This window comes from Xenopus laevis, chromosome 3L (genome assembly GCF_017654675.1).
Source record: "Xenopus laevis strain J_2021 chromosome 3L, Xenopus_laevis_v10.1, whole genome shotgun sequence".
Taxonomy (NCBI): Eukaryota; Metazoa; Chordata; class Amphibia; order Anura; family Pipidae; genus Xenopus; species Xenopus laevis.
In genome coordinates, this window is record NC_054375.1 from 23,036,105 (window position 1) to 23,054,039 (window position 17,935).

The window sequence follows — 17,935 nt, forward strand, 5'->3', positions numbered from 1 at the left end:
AAGCAGAACGAAACCCTTTTAACATACTGCGGCCTCTGCACAGCCCCCCAAATCCATCACCTTGTTGGAATAGGTATGGGGTCATGTGCAGGGAACCCTATGTATTTAAAAGGGTTTGCTCCTCCTTTAATGGGTTAGTTAGAATATTGGACATTTTTCCTCAACCTGGTGACCTATAGCAAACAATCGGATGCTAAGCTATTAAAGTTTAGTTGAAGTGGGTTACTAGACTGGCAGTGAATGTTTGCCAGGCTTTTTTAAACTAGCAAGGCTAATCTGTTCATTGTTTTTTTTATGGTAGAAATGTCAGTGGTTTGACTATTATGGTTATTATTTATATGTTTATAATGCCAACATATTATGCAGGATTTCACTTAGATTTTACACAACAGTCCTTGCCCCAAATCTACAATCTATAACAATCTCGCAAACACTATGGTCATCTATGGTATCAGGTGCCAGTTAACAGGCCTGTATGTTTCTAGACTTTGGGGATATAGGAGCTAATAACCAGCTCCATTCCCATTTAGGTTTTGGGAAAGTCACATTGAGCTTTTATGCTGGTATTTCTGAAACTACTCAATTCAATAGGCAATCTTGAGTCAAACATCTTAATTAACCTTCCTTGATGTGCCCTTTCCCTTCTGTATTGTTTGAAGGTCTCTTTAGTAATTGAATTTCAATTTAAAGACTTTCCAGCAACTAAGATGGCTGCCTATTCCAGTTTACGATTAATCTTACTGAACTGCCTTCCGCTGTCTAGAATGTAAATCGCTGGCGGGATGGCAATCGGATCGATTTGTTTTCCGAAGTTGACTGCAGTTTCCTCATGAGACAACTTGGGTGACTTCGGAAAACAAAGCTCTCCGAGTGCCGACGGGAGGCAGTTCGGGGGGATTAGTCGCCCCGAAGAAGAGGAGATTTGTCACTGGGCAACTAATCTCCCCTTATCTGAGCAAATGCTCTGACCCAAAAGGTGAATGTTTGCTCTTTTATTGAGATAGCATCTCATGTTTCGGCCCCACTTGGGGACCTTTTTATAGGATATTGTGCAGTTTCTGTGTTACAACTTAAGGGTAAGGACACACGAGCAGATTCAGGGAGATTTTGTCGCCTGGCTACTAATCGCCTTGTCTTTTGAGCAACTATCTCCCTGAACTGCCTCAGCGTTTTTCCCCATAGCCTACAATGAAAAGTCGCCTGCGATAATGCACACACGGTGATGCGTTTTCAATAGTTGCCTGAAATTGCCTCACTGAGGCAACTTTGGGCAACTATTGAAAACGCATCGCCGTGTGTGCATTAGCGCAGGCGACTTTTCATTGTAGCCTATGGAGAAAAACGCTAGTCTGTGGAACCTAGTAAATATTCTTCTTCAAAGGTGTAGACTGAGCCCCAACCCAGACACACCCTGAGATTGGTGTTTTGACCCTATGGTCATGAGGCCAGCAGGGGGGATGATGGGCATTGTGCCGATGTGCAGCGTTGTGAACTTTTTTTGACCATGCCCCTAATGGACCTAATTACCATGTCCATTTTACAAAATTTGGCAGGTTATGTCCATTTCTGGGATTTTTCGTCCAATGTTTGATGTGTTATAACAGTTTTGCTAATGAAGTTGAATTGCCCTTTAAGATGCTAGTCTCAGTGCTCCCAAGAGACTTGCTTATCTGAAATAGTTTCAATTGTATTTTTGCTTATCTTAAATTGTTACAAAAGTATTCAAGTGCAGCTGCTGACTGTTCTGAGCTCTCTGCCAAAACCCCTCTTATTTTAATTACGTCTCGGTACAAGAGATCAAAGAGAAAGTCGGGACATTTCAGTAAGAAACCCTGGACTGTGAGTCGAGCTGTCAAAATCGGGAACGTCCCACAGAAAAATGATTTTGCTATTTACGTGTATTATTTTTTGTTACAAAAGCACCACCTGTTGGTCTGTTTCAGACCATAAAGTAGTTGAGGTTTAAGTATTAATTTTGGGGTTTTTTGGTAGTTTTCCTTTAATGGCTGTAGAATGAACTTTTTAGGTGCAGTATGGCCAAGCTTTCCATTCTGGTCCAATTTTTGGCCATAACCCAATAATTCAACCAAGCGTGGTCAGACATCCCCTAAATCTGTAACCACACCCATTTCCTGGTGGACCCTTTGTGGTTTGGCATTTGGGACTATGGTGCGGAACTATTGGGATGTATACAGGTAAATAATGGCCCCATGCTGCACCTTCCCTTTTTGCTGTTTCACATTAGTCTCTCTCCAGGTTTTGCATTATTCTGAGAAAAAGCAAAAGTGAACTAAGGGGAACCTAAAACTTATAGGGAGAGGCAAGAGGCGTGAAAAAAGTTAATTTGAGGCCCCGAGCAACACATTTATTGAGTGATAATGGTCACTTTGTTAAGTAGATTTAGAGGTATATATTAATTGCGGAGCTGCGCTCCCATTGAGCTATTAGTACTACCCTTTAAGTCAGTGATCCGTATCCATGCCCTGTCAGCTGTCATATTTTAAGCATATTTAAAACCCCTGTTGCTTTAAAACTTCATAACCAAACCACATCAATGAAAAGAGGTGCAAAAGTACAGCGAGAAGCTGTGACTGTCATAAGCCTACATCATCGAGTGCTGCAATCACCTCACTTAAAATACGCACGTACCAATATAAAACAGCTGGGACGGGAGACTGCACACTCTGCTGGAGAAATGCAAAATCACATTGACTGCAAAAAGGTGGTTTTTCTGTGTACAAAACAAACAAAATGATGCACAGTATGTGATGTGGTTACTGAAGTACGCAGCCTCTTTAACAGCTTTGCTCACTTTGTATATTTGGAAAATAGTCCCAAAAGGACCCTGGCATGGATTCTTGCCCATAAAAGTCATGTTCCCTACCACATGTTGCCAAACCCTTGCTTTTGAAAGGGGAAATCTAGCCATCTAGGACACATTGGATTGAATATTTTACTATGGTGTTGAAGGACCAGACCCGAATTCGCAGCAAGCCACAAAGACCCGGCCTATGGCAGCATAAGTTAAGGTGTGGCATGCCACCTAGCCGCAGGGGTAGTTTGCTCGGTTCTGCAGCACTAATCGCTTAGTGCTCCTGTACAAAAAGAATGCACATACGTGTGATCCTGTGGGAGGGAGGGGGGCTCTGGAGGACACTGGCCTCCTGGTGCTCTCAGGGAAAACCCACCCCTGTGAATGACACCCCCAGATACTCCCAACACCTGGCATGGAATTCCCAATTGATTAACCAGGCAAATTTCTGTAGGTTAGAGAATCTTTACATTCTCTCGATGGAGCTTTTAGAAAAATGGCTTCCAGGTATGCAAATATATGAATGCCTTCTAATCTGAGATTTGCAATGATTGCTCCTAATATCTTGCCAAAGACTCTGGGAGCTGTAGCGTGGCCAAATGCCAAGACTTTATACTGGAAATGTTAATGAAGAATCTTGAACCTGAGGAACTTTTGGTGTTTCTTCCAAATAGGAATATGTAAATAAGCATCCTTCGGGTCCAAATTAGTCATCCAGTCCCCTTGATTCACCAGCTGGGCAATAGATCGCAGAGCCTCTGTTTTGAAGGAGGGAACATACAAGTCTTTGTTGAGTGAGTTAAAGTGGAGAATTACTCTGAACTCTCTGATCTGGTTTGTTTTAGGAAAAGGTGGGAATAAATACCTGAATGTTGTTGCTTAAAGGGAACCAATAAAATGATGTTTTTGTACAAGATATTGTATGATTACTGACAATGCATTCAAGGCTTCTGCTGTTCTCAACAGAGGAAGTAAAATGTTGTCTTGGAGTTCTTTAGTAGATCTTGACTTTATCCATTTAATACAGTATCCAAAACCCAAGTGTCTGAAATCTCCTAAACCCACACTGTTTTGAAGTTGGCAACGGCACTCCCACACTATATTAATTAACTTGGAAGTAGAGACCAATAAACATTAATCTTGAGCATGCCGGAGTCCTCTAGTGACCAAACAGAGGTACAACCATATATACTTAAATAATTCTCCAAAGCATGCTAATAAGTGAAAAAATTGAGTTTATTACATTAAAATATTAAAAGATTAGAAAATCTCCTTATAGCGCCTAATGCGTTTCATGCTTACCTAGCACTTAAGCTTTTTAGTGAATTCAATCAATGGTGTCCTTGATGACTTTATGGACCAGAAATATAAGTAGCTTTTCTAAGAAATAAATTTAAACATGTTATGCTGTTTGGAAATAGCTGCATCCTGTTCTAGACCTAATGAGGCTCATTTATATACATTGGGTAAGTTTGGACCTGGCACCATGCACCATGGCAACCAAGAAAGCCAAGTATAGATTTGTTGATATGGGTAATGCCCAGTGTTTATAAATTAGCCCCGATGCACCATGTCTATATTGAAAGTTGATTTGTCTTAGTCTAGGAAGAGGATGACACTTCTCTACTTATCATAAACTACTTATCATATCATGGAGCCTGCTTTAGTGCCAGGCCAAGTCGGCCGGGCGCCTTAGGCAACCTGGTCAACCACGCTGCCCCTTTTTGTGCTCATGGGCAGAAGAGCACACATGCCGAATTGCCTCTGCAGTTGGAGTAGCACAAGGGTCTGAATTAGCGGAAGGCATACCTTTGCACCCTAGGCACGTGCTTCGTCTACCCCTAGTTCTGACCCTGGTTTTACATCTATAGCAGAACCCCCCATTGACCTTGTCCTCTACATTCTTGTAATTCACACATAACATCATTTTGTATCACCCGAATAACTATAGCCAATCAGAATCCAGAACTAATGACTTAAAACAGGGCTGTTGAACTGGAGGCCAGTGGGCCTGATATGACCGTCCAAAGGATTTTTATGGTGCCCAGCCTGCTCAGAGGCTACATAGACTTCACAGTATGACATCATTAATTTAATTCAATCCGGCCCTCCAACATGCTGTATGACATATAATTGGCCAACTACATGTAATATGTTGGACAGCACTGACATAAAAGGTTTCAATCTGTATTAGATCATTTATGGGTTTTGGATCCCATTTTAATTCAGGCTTTATTGTAGGTGCAATATGTTAGAGGTCACTTATGACGGCAAGTGCAGTTGCAGGGATGTAGTAGTCGGTTGTGTCCAAGTTGTGCTTGGTGTCGCTAACTGCTTCCTGTCCTGAATTAAAGGAGAATTCAACCCTTTAGCAAAAAAAACCCTTCCGAAGACCCGGAAGATGGCTGCTTGGAACTCCGATGCCTGAGGGGTATGTAAAAAGTTAGGGGCATTTTCCCCGGGGGGGCAGTTAGGAAGGAGGGAGGGAGGGGTCTACGTGGGGTGGGTGGTAGGGTTGTTTTTTGCTGAAGGGTTGAATTCTCTTTTAAATGCAATTGTGTCTACTGCTACAGTGGTATCCTAGAACTGCTTTGTGGGTAATAAACATGGCAATTGTGTCCAAAATTCCAAAAAAGTCTAGAGCTGGCCCTTTGCCAACCTCCTGCCTATTTTATCAGGCCCATGGCAATTTCCAGCCATTTATGCAGAGTGATATTCTGAAACAATTTGAAATTTATTTTAATTTTTTATTATTTGTGGGGTTTTTTGTGACTATTTAGCTTTTTATTACCAGCTCTACCGTTTGCAATTTTTGCAATCTGGTTGCTAGGGTCAAAATTACCCTAGCATCCATGCATTCATTTGAATAAGAGACTGGAATATGAATAGAAGAGGCCTGAATAAAAAGATGAGTAATAAAAAGTAGTAATTACAATACATCTATAGTGATACGGAGCATGTGCTTTTTTTTAGATTGGGTCAGCGACCCCCATTTGAAAGCTGGAAAAAGTCAGAAGAAGGCAAATAATTGAAAAACTATAAAAAAAAAAAAGAAAAAATGAAGGCCGACTGAAAAGTTGCTTAGAATTAGGCATTCTCTAACATACTAAAAGTTAACTTAAAGGGGAATAATACAGAAAAGATCCTTCAGTTCTGCTTTGTTTGAACAAAATGTCTCTGTGCAAGTATATGACAGTAAAGGGGTTATAAACCCAAAAGTAAAATTTAAATGGTTTAAAGTTGTAAACATAATTGCTATTGAAAGCAGCATCCGCCTTTCTCTATCCATACCTCCCAACATTTTGGAAGTAAAAAGAGGGACAAAAATTTCCGCACGTAGCGCAGCAATTTTTTTGACCACACCCCTTTCTGTGGCCACACCCCCTAATTACCCTGTTTGTTTTACAAGTTTTGGCAGGTTATGAAAGTTTGAAAATATTCCTCCTTATCTAAACTGTGTTTTTGTGTCTCAAAATTGTTACAAAGTATCTTATTTGCACCTGTTAGCTGTTCTGGGCTCTCTGCTAAAAGCCAATTAAGTGAGAAACTTTGTTTCTTTTTCTAGCTGTTCAGTGCAGAGAAAAGAGGGACTTTCCAGTACAAATGAGGGACTGCGGGTTGAGCTGTCAAAAGAGGGACTGTCCCTCCGAAAAAGGGACAGTTGGGAGGTATGCTCTATCCATTTTCTACCCTGGTGGTTCTGTCTCTTGAATCAATTTAGTACGTCAACTCTCCTCCAGTCAAGGCCGGACTGTTAATCAGTTGGCTTCTTCTGCATTGTTTCAAAAGTCAGACCCACCAGGGCAGAGAGCAAGCGGGACAGATACATGTTGCTTTCAGTAGTAACTGAATGCAAGTGTGTGATGTGTAATGCAAAGTTGCTCAGATTTTCATTTTATGTTGTGTTTACATGCCCTTTTAAATTCTAAGCACTATCACCCATTGACCACAAGATGGCACCAGAGGATTGAAAGTATAAAATACTCAAAAGTGACAGGAAATGGTACTACAAGATATTTTCCTAACTATTTATTTACCTGTTATTAGAAATATCTCATCTTTTTTTTTTTTTTTTAAAACAAATTCTACTGGGATTATGGGGTCTGCGATGCTGCATTGTGGGTAAACACATAGCTAATTGCACCCAAAACTGCATTTGTATTATATTCTACACTACTTACCTGTTAATTGCTGTATAAACATGTGCAATATATATATATGAACGGCTATTCCCCCAGCTAAACAGCAGCTTCTTTATATAAACAGTATTATTGCTACTGAAGCATCTTTCCAATATACAATGTAATTGCTGTTGAAAGCAACGTTTGCTGAGATTTCACCGAAATAAAAATGTCAACAGTTTGAATTGATGCAGGAGCATTGAAGTGAGTGTGCCATTTGTTTCTATTTTTGTACCATTTGATGAAAGCTCTTTTTTGGCAGCAGAGCTAACATTTGAGCACCTCTTATCGATTTACCCACATATAAGAAGTATAAAAGTTCTAGCAGAAGAAAGTTGTGATACTTTGTACCTACGGTTTTTGCTGCAAATTCTTTTTTCTGCTTTTGAAGATGTCATTCCAAGAGATCTCTTCACTTACAAAAGAAAAGGCTGACACGTATTCCTTCACGAATGAAGAAAGAGACAGGATCTTGCAATCGGACATTTTGCATACATCGGATTTTCAAGGTATACAAAGTTCTGCAGATAAGAAACAACGTTTAGAAGATTTGAATAAAAAACAGTTAACATTAACGTTGCATAGTACAGCTTTAACCGAGTATGCAAGAGTACAGCGTATACCTAGAGGTCTGAGGATAAAAAACCAACCGGCATTATTAAAAGATAATACTGAATATTTGGAAAAATGGCAGCAGATTCTTAATAAAGCAAGTTTGGACCTGATTTTTCTGACAATACAATACCTACAACCAGAAATTAGGAAAGTGACACATGATATAACTAAAATTCACGAGGAGTTAAAGACATGTTTGGCTGAAAATGAATATATCACCCTTAATGCAAGAATAAATGCCAGTATCGAGTCTTTACAGGGAGAACTGTTGCGCTCGAAACTGAGGAAATTCAAGAGAGATACGGAAGATTATTCCACGAAACGAGTGTATAGCTGGCACCTGGAAAGGAGACAGATGCGCTATTGGCCAAGACGGGAGAGGAGACAGCGCGAGAATCCGGTGAGTGACGTCACCTCTGACACAGGAGAGAGCAGCATGGACTCGGCGGAGGAGCAGCGCCAAGGGAGAAGGAACCACGACCAGTGGAACCAGGCGCAAGGACAGCGCGGGGATCGTTTTTTAGGCGGAGGCCCGGGGAACATCCCTGCAGGTTCGGCTCCAGAACGCGGAAAAGAGTCAGGAGAGGCAAGAGACGCACTCGCAGCGCCATTCACGAAAAGAACCACGCGACCAAGAAAAAGAACTAATATTGCAAGGGGAGCCGGCTACACCAGAACATCTTGTGGTAAATATCTCCGACTACTCTCTTACAAATGTACAGATTGACCTGATTAATAAGGGACTTGGTTATGTACCAGCAGTTAAGGGTGATTTTTTCCGTTTCAAGGTGGACTTTATGCGGTTCATTAGGACTTTGAGACTGAAAATGCATTTTAAAGATTCTAAGGATATAGCCATCGCTTTGCCCATTGTCAAAAAAAGAAATGTTACATTTGATCCTGACATCACCAGTGAGAATTTGAATGTGTTCATGCAAATGGTGTTACATGATGTAGAAAGTTTAGATTGGAAACATTTACCTAAGCAAAAACATAATTTAACACGGGAAGAACATAAGGCATTATGTGAGTTGAAAGAAAATAAAGAGATAATTGTCAAAAAGGCAGATAAGGGAGGGGCCACAGTTGTAATGAATAAAACGGATTATATGGAGGAAGCGTTCAAACAGTTGAATGACAGGGTGCATTATATAGAGCTAGATAATGATCCAACCCTCTCATTGAAAAAAGAAATAGATATCTATATTAAGGAAGCCTATGATAACGGGATAATTGATAAAAACATAAAAGATTTCTTAACAACTGATCATCCAATGGTACCAGTGTTTTATCTCTTGCCAAAGATACATAAGAATTTACATAAACCACCTGGGCGGCCAATTGTTTCCAGCATTAATTCAGTATTGCAACCATTAAGTATTTATTTGGATAAACAATTGCAACCTTTGGTACAAGAGATAAAATCCTGCTTAAGAGATACAACCGACTTTTTGAATAAAATCTCGGCTATTGCCGATTTAGATACATGTACTTACCTTTGCACAGCAGATATTCAGTCCCTTTACACCAGTATTCCACATACTGAAGGAATCATGTATATCGAAGAAGCGTTATACCAGTATGGATACGAGACACAACTGGTAATTTTTTTGATAGAACTATTGCGGTTTGTATTAACCAAAAATTATTTCCGTTTTGATAAGACCTATTTTTTACAGAAGCAAGGCACAAGTATGGGCAGTAATGTAGCCCCGAGTTATGCCAGTATATTTGTTTCATTCATTGAGGTGATGGTCTTTTTTGAACAAGCCCATAGTGTGAACATAAAGAATTATTATAGATATGTGGATGACATATTCTTCACATGGCATGGAAGTAAAGAAGCATTGATGGATATGAGTCAGAAAATTAACACACTACATCCTACACTCAAATTTACATTAACCTTTCATGAAGATTGTATAAGTTTTTTGTGGATGTATTGGTTACTAAACAGTCTAATGGGCTAAGCACTGACCTGTTTCGTAAAGAAACTGATAGGAATAATCTGCTGATGTGTTCCAGTTTTCATCCTAGGAGTGTCAGTAAAGGACTTCCGTATAGTCAATTTTTAAGAATAAGACGGATTGTCTCGGATGATCAGATGTGCCAGGAAAGAATGGTGGAAATGAAACAAAGGTTTATTGAAAGGGGTTATCCGCAAGAAGGTTTGAATCAAAATATCAAGAAGGCTATGAGTATTAATAGATCTAGCCTTCTTTCGGATTCCCCTAAAGAAAATAGGACACGTAAATTTCAAAAAATACCATTGGTCTCCAATTATAATTTACATTCCCAAAAAATTAAAACCATTGTCTATAGACATTGGGAGATCTTGAGGAAAGATAGACAATATGGGAATCTGTTCAAAGAAAAACCATTATTCTCATATAAACGGGCTAAAAATTTAGGGGACCAATTGATTAAGACTGATTTAATGGAAAATGATAACCGTCAACCAGTATTCTTTGGCTTACCACAGAAGGGCACATACCCATGTTTATCGTGCCAATGTTGCAGTAGCATTATAAAGGGCAATAAAATGAATCATCCTTCAAAAGGGTTCGAAATTAAATTAAAAGATTTTGCTACATGCAATACCACAGGGGTGATTTATATGCTCAAATGCCCCTGTGGGAAGGCATATGTGGGAAAAACAAAGAGACAAGTAAAACTACGGATTGGTGAACATAGGAGGGCAATTGATAATTGTGATTTAGACAGAATGAAATACGTCACTCCGGTCAGTAGACACTTTAAAATGTTTGGCCACAATAGCAAACGACTAAGATGGCAGGTGTTGCAGGTCGTGAAATTCCCTAGACGGGGTGGTGATAAGGATAGATTACTTTTACAACAGGAGGTTCTGTGGATTGAAAGATTGAATACCTTAACACCCATGGGATTGAATGAGGAACTGAGCTACTCTTGCTTTTATTGATATATGTCTAGCCTTATATTGTAACTAAGGACACGTGATTATTTGTTTTTATAATAGTAATATCTTATTTTACAAATTTTATTCCACAGTTTTTATATATATTGACACATGGAATATTACAAAAGGATCACAGTATGGAGATTTTACACATTTTATGGATTAATGTATCACGGAGGCACTTTGTATCCTTTTGTTTAAGGACAATATGATGAATAATATAACGATAATATAATGTTAATGATCAATGACTAATTGATTTCACTTAATCACGAAGGGGTGTGGTCATAGTGCCCTACCCTTTAAATGTTTTTACTCACATTGTTGTAAGTAGCACTTGATGAAGGGCCTTGACCCCGAAACGTTTGCTGAGATTTCACCGAAATAAAAATGTCAACAGTTTGAATTGATGCAGGAGCATTGAAGTGAGTGTGCCATTTGTTTCTATTTTTGTACCATTTGATGAAAGCTCTTTTTTGGCAGCAGAGCTAACATTTGAGCACCTCTTATCGATTTACCCACATATAAGAAGTATAAAAGTTCTAGCAGAAGAAAGTTGTGATACTTTGTACCTGAAAGCAGCATCTGCCTGCTTCTTGCTATTTTCTCTTAGGGCTCTTACTCACGAGCTGTTGTAGCTGCGCTCCCCTGCGTTCCGTTTTTCTGCGTTCAGCCGCAGGGGAGTTCAGGAATAGACGCATTACATTTTTTTCAATGGGGCTGTACTCACAAAGGCGCGTGTAGGCGCCGAATGCAGGTTGAGACGCAACATGCTGCATTTTTCCTGCGTTCGGCGCCTACACGCGCCTGTGTGAGTACAGCCCCATTGGAAAAAATGTAATGCGTTTATTCCTGCGCTCCACTGCGGCTGAACGCAGAAAAACGGAACGCAGGGGAGCACAGCTACAACCGCTCGTGAGTAAGAGCCCTTATGGTGGATCTGACTTTGAAACAAGTAGCAGATGCTAGCTGATTACTAGACCTAACTTGGCCAGCAAAGAGCTGACTCGTATCAAGAGTCAGAACCAGGAGTGCAGAAAGAGACAGATACTGCTTCCAGTTGCAGTGGCAGGCAGCTTTGACCTGGACAGCCCTTTCAAAAACCAATAATGCAACCCCCCATCACTTTGTTCTTCTGTAAAATTATGGAATCTAGAACTTAAAGTCCTCTGGTTTCCAGAGAATCTGTGCACAACTTACTAGGGACTTCGAGTTTGACCCCAGCTACAAGGCCCCCCTCAACCCATTAGACCTCATCCCAGATCTGCCCTGTCACCGCCCTTCCTGACGTGGAAATTTTTCATATTTCGCCATATGGCCGCCACCGATGCCGGATAAGCGTCTTTACGACCGACCTTTGCACAATCGCCCGATCATTCAGATTCCCATCCGATTTGTGTTCATCTGGCATGACTGCAGCATGCCGGGTGTGTCGCCGGTTGGGATTGAGGAATACGGACCATGTGTCTGTGTGCTGGTTCCACCAATGGGTTCATAGCATAACATGCTCATTGATTGGATATATTGTAAGACCACCTTTTGTCTTGGTGTATAATAAACCACTGGCCATTGTAGAGAGAGGCAGAATACTGGACCCCAGCTGAGAACGACTGCCAGGTCCGGACTGAGAATTAAAATAGGCCCTGGCTCTTCAGGTACACAGAGGCCTAATCAGCCCACATAGAGGCCCAAACAGCCCCCCACCAGCCCACTAAATACTGATTTTCTATGGGACCTTATAGCAGCCCCTCTGGCATTTGCCAGAACCCGCAGATTGCCAGTCCAGGCCTGACGACTGCTGAGACGTTATTTCCAGGGGATTGCGCAACATCACCACACGATACATCAAGGTTTCCGGATCGATTGTCCATTAAGACGAAAGATCATTTTTCCTACTATAACATTCCCAAAATATTATTTTCACTCCCCTTTCACCCCTGGCTTTTAATATGTATGTTATCCTGTACGGCTGTTGCCTAACGTGCTGCAGGATCAGAGAGCCCCAGCAGGCAATGGGTTAAATTAGAAATGATGGGCCTTGGACAGTGGAATTTCCCCCTCTAAGGCAAATTGGAGAGGTTTCAGATGGGTTTTTTTGCCTTCCTCTGGATCAACTGGCAGATAGGTAGTTTAAAAAAAAAAAAAAAAAAGGTTGAACTCGATGGACATGTGTCTTTTTTCAACCTTACTTACTATGAATCCTATGATAGCTCTCAATTAGGGATGCACCGAATCCACTAACCAAACCCCCTAATCCTTTGCGAAAGATTCGCCCGCATACTGAACCGAATCCGAACCCTAATTTGCAAATTAGGGATGGGAAGGGGGAAAACATTTTTTACTTCCTTGTTTTGTGACAAAAAGTCACACAATTTCCCTCCCTGCCCCTAATTTGCATATGCAAATTAGGATTCGGATTCGGTTCGGCCGGGCAGAAGTATTGGGCGGAATCCGGCTAAAAAAGGCCAAATCCCGAACTGAATCCTGGATTCGGTGGATCCCTACTCTCAATTATTGTAGTAAATATAAAAATGCAGATGAACATGATTCTCTGAGCAAATCCATCTTTTTGCTGTGTTTATGAACATTGATCATAAAGTGTAATATATTATTTATTTTTTAAACCCATATTCTCCGTAGCCAAGCACGACTATAACTGATATAAGAACCTTAGCTGTGTTAAATGTATATGATTTCATAGAAATTCAGTTTTTTTCCTGTATTCATTCTTGGCAGGGCCGACTATAATAGAGAGTTATATTTTTACCGAACAGCCAAGGCACATAGACTGGAGGCAAGCAACTTTGTCCATTTATCAAATAAAATATTTTCCCGACTGTTGATTACATTATTTTTGGCTCTAAACATAAGAAATCACTTCTTGCTCAGACCCTTCTGCTTTGGAAAATCCCAGCTACAATTTCAAATGATCTGTAGTTTTAACCCTTTCACTTCTAGTCAGTTTGGCTCATTTGGTAATTTTTATTGCTAGACCATTTGCGCTCTTTCACTGGGGTGTAGGTCTTTTAGTTTACCCAGGAAAAAAGATACAGACTTTTTTTCAGGACAGCCTAAGCTTTAAAAATAAACTAGAAATTTGGTGCAATTCCACTTCTATAACAAGATATGTCTGTCTAAAAAGGAAAAAGAAAACATTTCCCATAGTATAAACCCATATATCAGAAACATATTTTTTTCTATGCACGAGAACACAAAAACATCTTTGGAAGGTTCCGTGTCTCCTGAATGCACCAGTACCAAATATGTATAGTTTTATGGAGATTTCTCACTTGTATAGGTTGAACACTACTAAAAATACACTACCACATTTTTAATGCACCGCTCCACAAAACTGCATCCTTCTGATTTCAAGGGAAAACATTCCACAAAATCGGTAGGTTTACCATAGAAAACTACACATTTTTGGAACAGATTCTGTCGAATTGATACTTGATAAATGTATTTTTCTATTCCGAACTACCAAGTTGCAATTCTCTCCTAAAGTTATCCTTTATAATAAATTTTTCTGAAAAATTACATCCTAGCTTCATGTCTTATCTCCTACAGGTCATTAGGTAACCAGATAAAACATTCTAAATATGCACGACAGGGGTCTACTGAATAGTTTGATGCCCAATGTATAGGTTTACCTAAGTTTGTGGCATGTAGGGCCCCCAAAATATAGATCCCCTCATATGATCTATCATTTCTGCCATCTGAGCTACGGCAAAATCGACACATTTACAGCATTTTATGAGGGGTAAAGCAACTCGCACCAGTACACATTCCCCTAAATCCAAAATGTTTACATATGTCTTTCTACTCCAAAATACCAAGCCGCAAGGCTTTCTTAAATTTGGCGAAATTGATGACATTTCCAAAAATCACCTTAAGGTTTCCACATTGCAGCATCTTATCTCCAATAGGTTATTAGGTAACCAGATAAAACATCCTAAATATGAATAGCAGGGGTCCTCTGAACAGTTTGATAACCAATGTACATAGGTTTATCAAAATACATGGCATGTAAAGACCCCAAAATATACCTTGTGCATGTATTTCATGGTTACATTAACACTATTTTATAAACACATCGCCAGATTTATGTGTGGTAAAAGCTGCAAAAAAGTATGGTGATCCCTGAAAACCATATCTTTTTGGAAATGACACATTCTGACAAATCCAAAATGCGTAATTATGTCTTTCTACGCTAAACTACTTTACTGCAAATCTTTCTTAAAGTTAGTGGTTTAGATGACATTTCTGAAAATTACCTAAAGATTCAGCAAATTGTATCGCATTTATCTTGCACAATTCCTTACATACAAAGACAAATCACTCTAAATAAGAACTCCAGAGGTCTACTGAACAGTTTGATGCCCAAAATGCATAGATTTACCAAAGTACATGTCACATAGGGACCATTTTATAAACACATCGCCAGATTTATGTGTGGTAAAAGCTGCAAAAAAGTATGGTGATCCCTGAAAACCATATATTTTTGGAAATGACACATTCTGACAAATCCAAAATGCGTAATTATGTCTTTCTACGCTAAACTACTTTGCTGCAAATCTTTCTTAAAGTTAGTGATTTAGATGATATTTCTGAAAATTACCTAAAGATTCAGCAAATTGTATCGCATTTATCTTGCACAATTCCTTACATACAAAGACAAACCACTCTAAATAAGAACTCCAGAGGTCTACTGAACAGTTTGATGCCCAATATGCATAGATTTACCAAAGTACATGTCACAGAGGGACCATAAAATGGAAGTTTTATCCAATTTCATGTTTCACAATTTAGTTGCTGCAACATAAGCACCCTACATACATTTTATGTTCCATAAGTGCCCCAGAGTGCCAACCCCTGAAGACCATATTTTTTTGTAAAGAACAAATTCCGGCAAATCCAAAATGGGTAATTGTCTTTCTACTCCCAACTGCAAAGCTTTGCTAAAGGAAGTGGTTTTCATGACATTCTGAAAATATTACCATTTGTCACATTTACATATCTTACCCAATTTCTTACATACAAAGGTAAATCACCCTAAATATGAACACCAAGGGTCTACTGAAAAGTTTGATGCCCAATAATCAGATATATACAAAGGCATATGGCATGTACAAAATCCAAATGAAAATAGTGGATATGGCTCTTACCTTATGTGAACAAAGCCACCGGACTGCTTATTATGTGTCTTAAAACAACTCAAAAATGAATAATTATGTCTTTCTACTCCAAACCAATAAGCTGCAACGCTACGCTAAAAAATGTAATGCACAACAATGCAAGTATAAAACTGCAATAAAATAACAAAAATCAAATACAATTAGGCAAATAAATAAAGTAACAAAATAACTGATAAAACAGCATGGTTAGTGGTCAGAATACCTGATCCAATAGTCACGCTGTGAAATAAACCATTTTTAGCAGAAAAACGAGTCAAAATGATGCAGACAGCATGTAATGAAAATAGTGCATAATCATTTTCATGGCTGCTATTTCACCTTCTGTGAACAAAGCTCCCTGTCTGCATATAATACCTGTAGGGATAATTCTCTATTATTAAGTTTCTCTTGTCAGCCATGTATAGGAATGTTTAGGTCCCCTCTAAAGGTCAACCCCAATATAAAAATGTGCCTAATAAGCAACTTTCCAATATATACATTTATTAAAAATATTCAGTGCTTTTAAAGTTGTTTGTAAAAACAATTGCTATTGAAAGCAGCATTTGCTTTACTCCTGGTTGTTACTTTTTAAACAATGTTGCAAAAGTCTTCATTCCCCATCAAAGACAGGTCTGTTAATTCACTGCCTTGTCTTACATTGTATAAGCAGTCTGAGCCACCAGGGCAGAGAATAGAAAAGGACACACAAATTCTGCTTTCAGATGTAAGAAGGCTATATGGTAGCCTCTATGATGTCTGGCAGCCTACACGAGGCTCTGTTTAGCAGTACACCTCGATTTTTTTGCAACCAAAATATGCCTCCAAGCCAGGAATGATTGCCAAGCAACTTGGGGATCACAGACATATACAAATAGCTTAAAACCGATAAAACACTTGTAATGAATGTATTTTGCAAAGTTGCTTAGAATTATGTCTATTAGGCAAACTTTTTTTCTTTTTTTACCTGTTTATAATACTTAAATATCATTAATACATCTAATTTAGTGACAATAATTTAGGTTGAAAGTACATGTCCATATTTGGCTAAATAAAACCTGCTCATGGTCAATGAACAGAACAGGTCCTTATAATTTATAGTAGGGAGTACATTAGCTCTTATAATACATGAGAGATGCTCAAAGTTCCTGTCTATATTAATATCTAATATCCTTATAATTTCTCTGTTTATCTCACCCTGCAGGCTTGTGCCTTATTATGGCCACAGAACCCCTCAGGAACTCCTAATATCCTTATAATTTACAGAAGGGGGTACATTATCCCTTATAATACACAAGTGATACTCAAAACTCCTGTATAACTCAGCCTGCAGCCTTGCACCTTTAGATGGCTACAGAACTCCTCAGTGACTATTAATATCCTTATAATTTATAGTAGGGGTACATTATCCCTTATAATACATGAGTGATACTGCTGGACTTTCTTGTGCCCATATGTGGTCACAGAGCTCCAGGGTGGCTTCTAATATCCTTATATTTTACATCAGGGGGTACTTTATCCCTTATATATTGTATCCCTTATATATTGTATAGTATATTATTTCTAACCCTCTATATGAGCAGCTCTACATATTTTGAGGACCAGAGTTGTGTTTTCTATTCAAGTGTTACTCAATACATTCACTGGTTGATACATGTAAAAAGGAAAACTAAACAAATTAAGATTACTAGTATATTTTGAAGATAAAATGTTGGGCCCTAGCTAGTGTACTATATATTTATATACAGGAGTATGTAGTGTGCATGTGTTTTCGTGGGCAAGACATTGCCTGCATAGGACTTGAAATTAGTCCACGATGACGTTCGCCAATAGGCGATTAAAATCCTTCGATCGTTCGAATCGAACGATTTTCGGATGTTCGAAGTTCGCGAACAGTTCGCGAACTGTTTGCATTTTTTGCCGGTGTTCGCGAACGGCGTTCGCGAACACATACTCGGCGGTTCGCTACATCCCTATCAAAGAGTACCTTAACCAGCTGATGTAAACAGGTCTGTGAACTTAAAATTGTTGGGTATCTGTAAATACACTAAAGTACTGTGTTAGGTGTCTGCAAAGCTGATATACTTTGTCTGTTGGGGTTTAATCATGCACACGAAGCTTTGAAAATAGCCAGTTATTTCTAAAACTGCCTCTCTATATGTTGAGCATTGGAAAAGATCCATATTCGCCTAGATTGAAAGTCAAGCAGAGAAACTCA

General features: G+C 39.2%; 1 protein-coding gene across 2 annotated transcripts in view; it reads left to right on the forward strand.

Annotated features, from left to right (window-relative positions):
• LOC108710783 overlaps positions 1-17,935 on the forward strand; it is a 314,576-nt gene that overhangs the window by 22,987 nt on the left and 273,654 nt on the right. Inside the window, exon 1 of one of the 2 annotated variants that reach the window (XM_041586045.1) lies at positions 7,077-8,294. The exons of the other annotated variant lie outside the window; for it this stretch is intronic. Coding sequence (XP_041441979.1) covers positions 7,385-8,294 — 910 coding nt within the window. The 5' untranslated portion in view covers positions 7,077-7,384. Of the gene's footprint in view, positions 1-7,076; positions 8,295-17,935 lie in introns of those variants that run through there. 2 annotated transcript variants of the gene reach the window in all.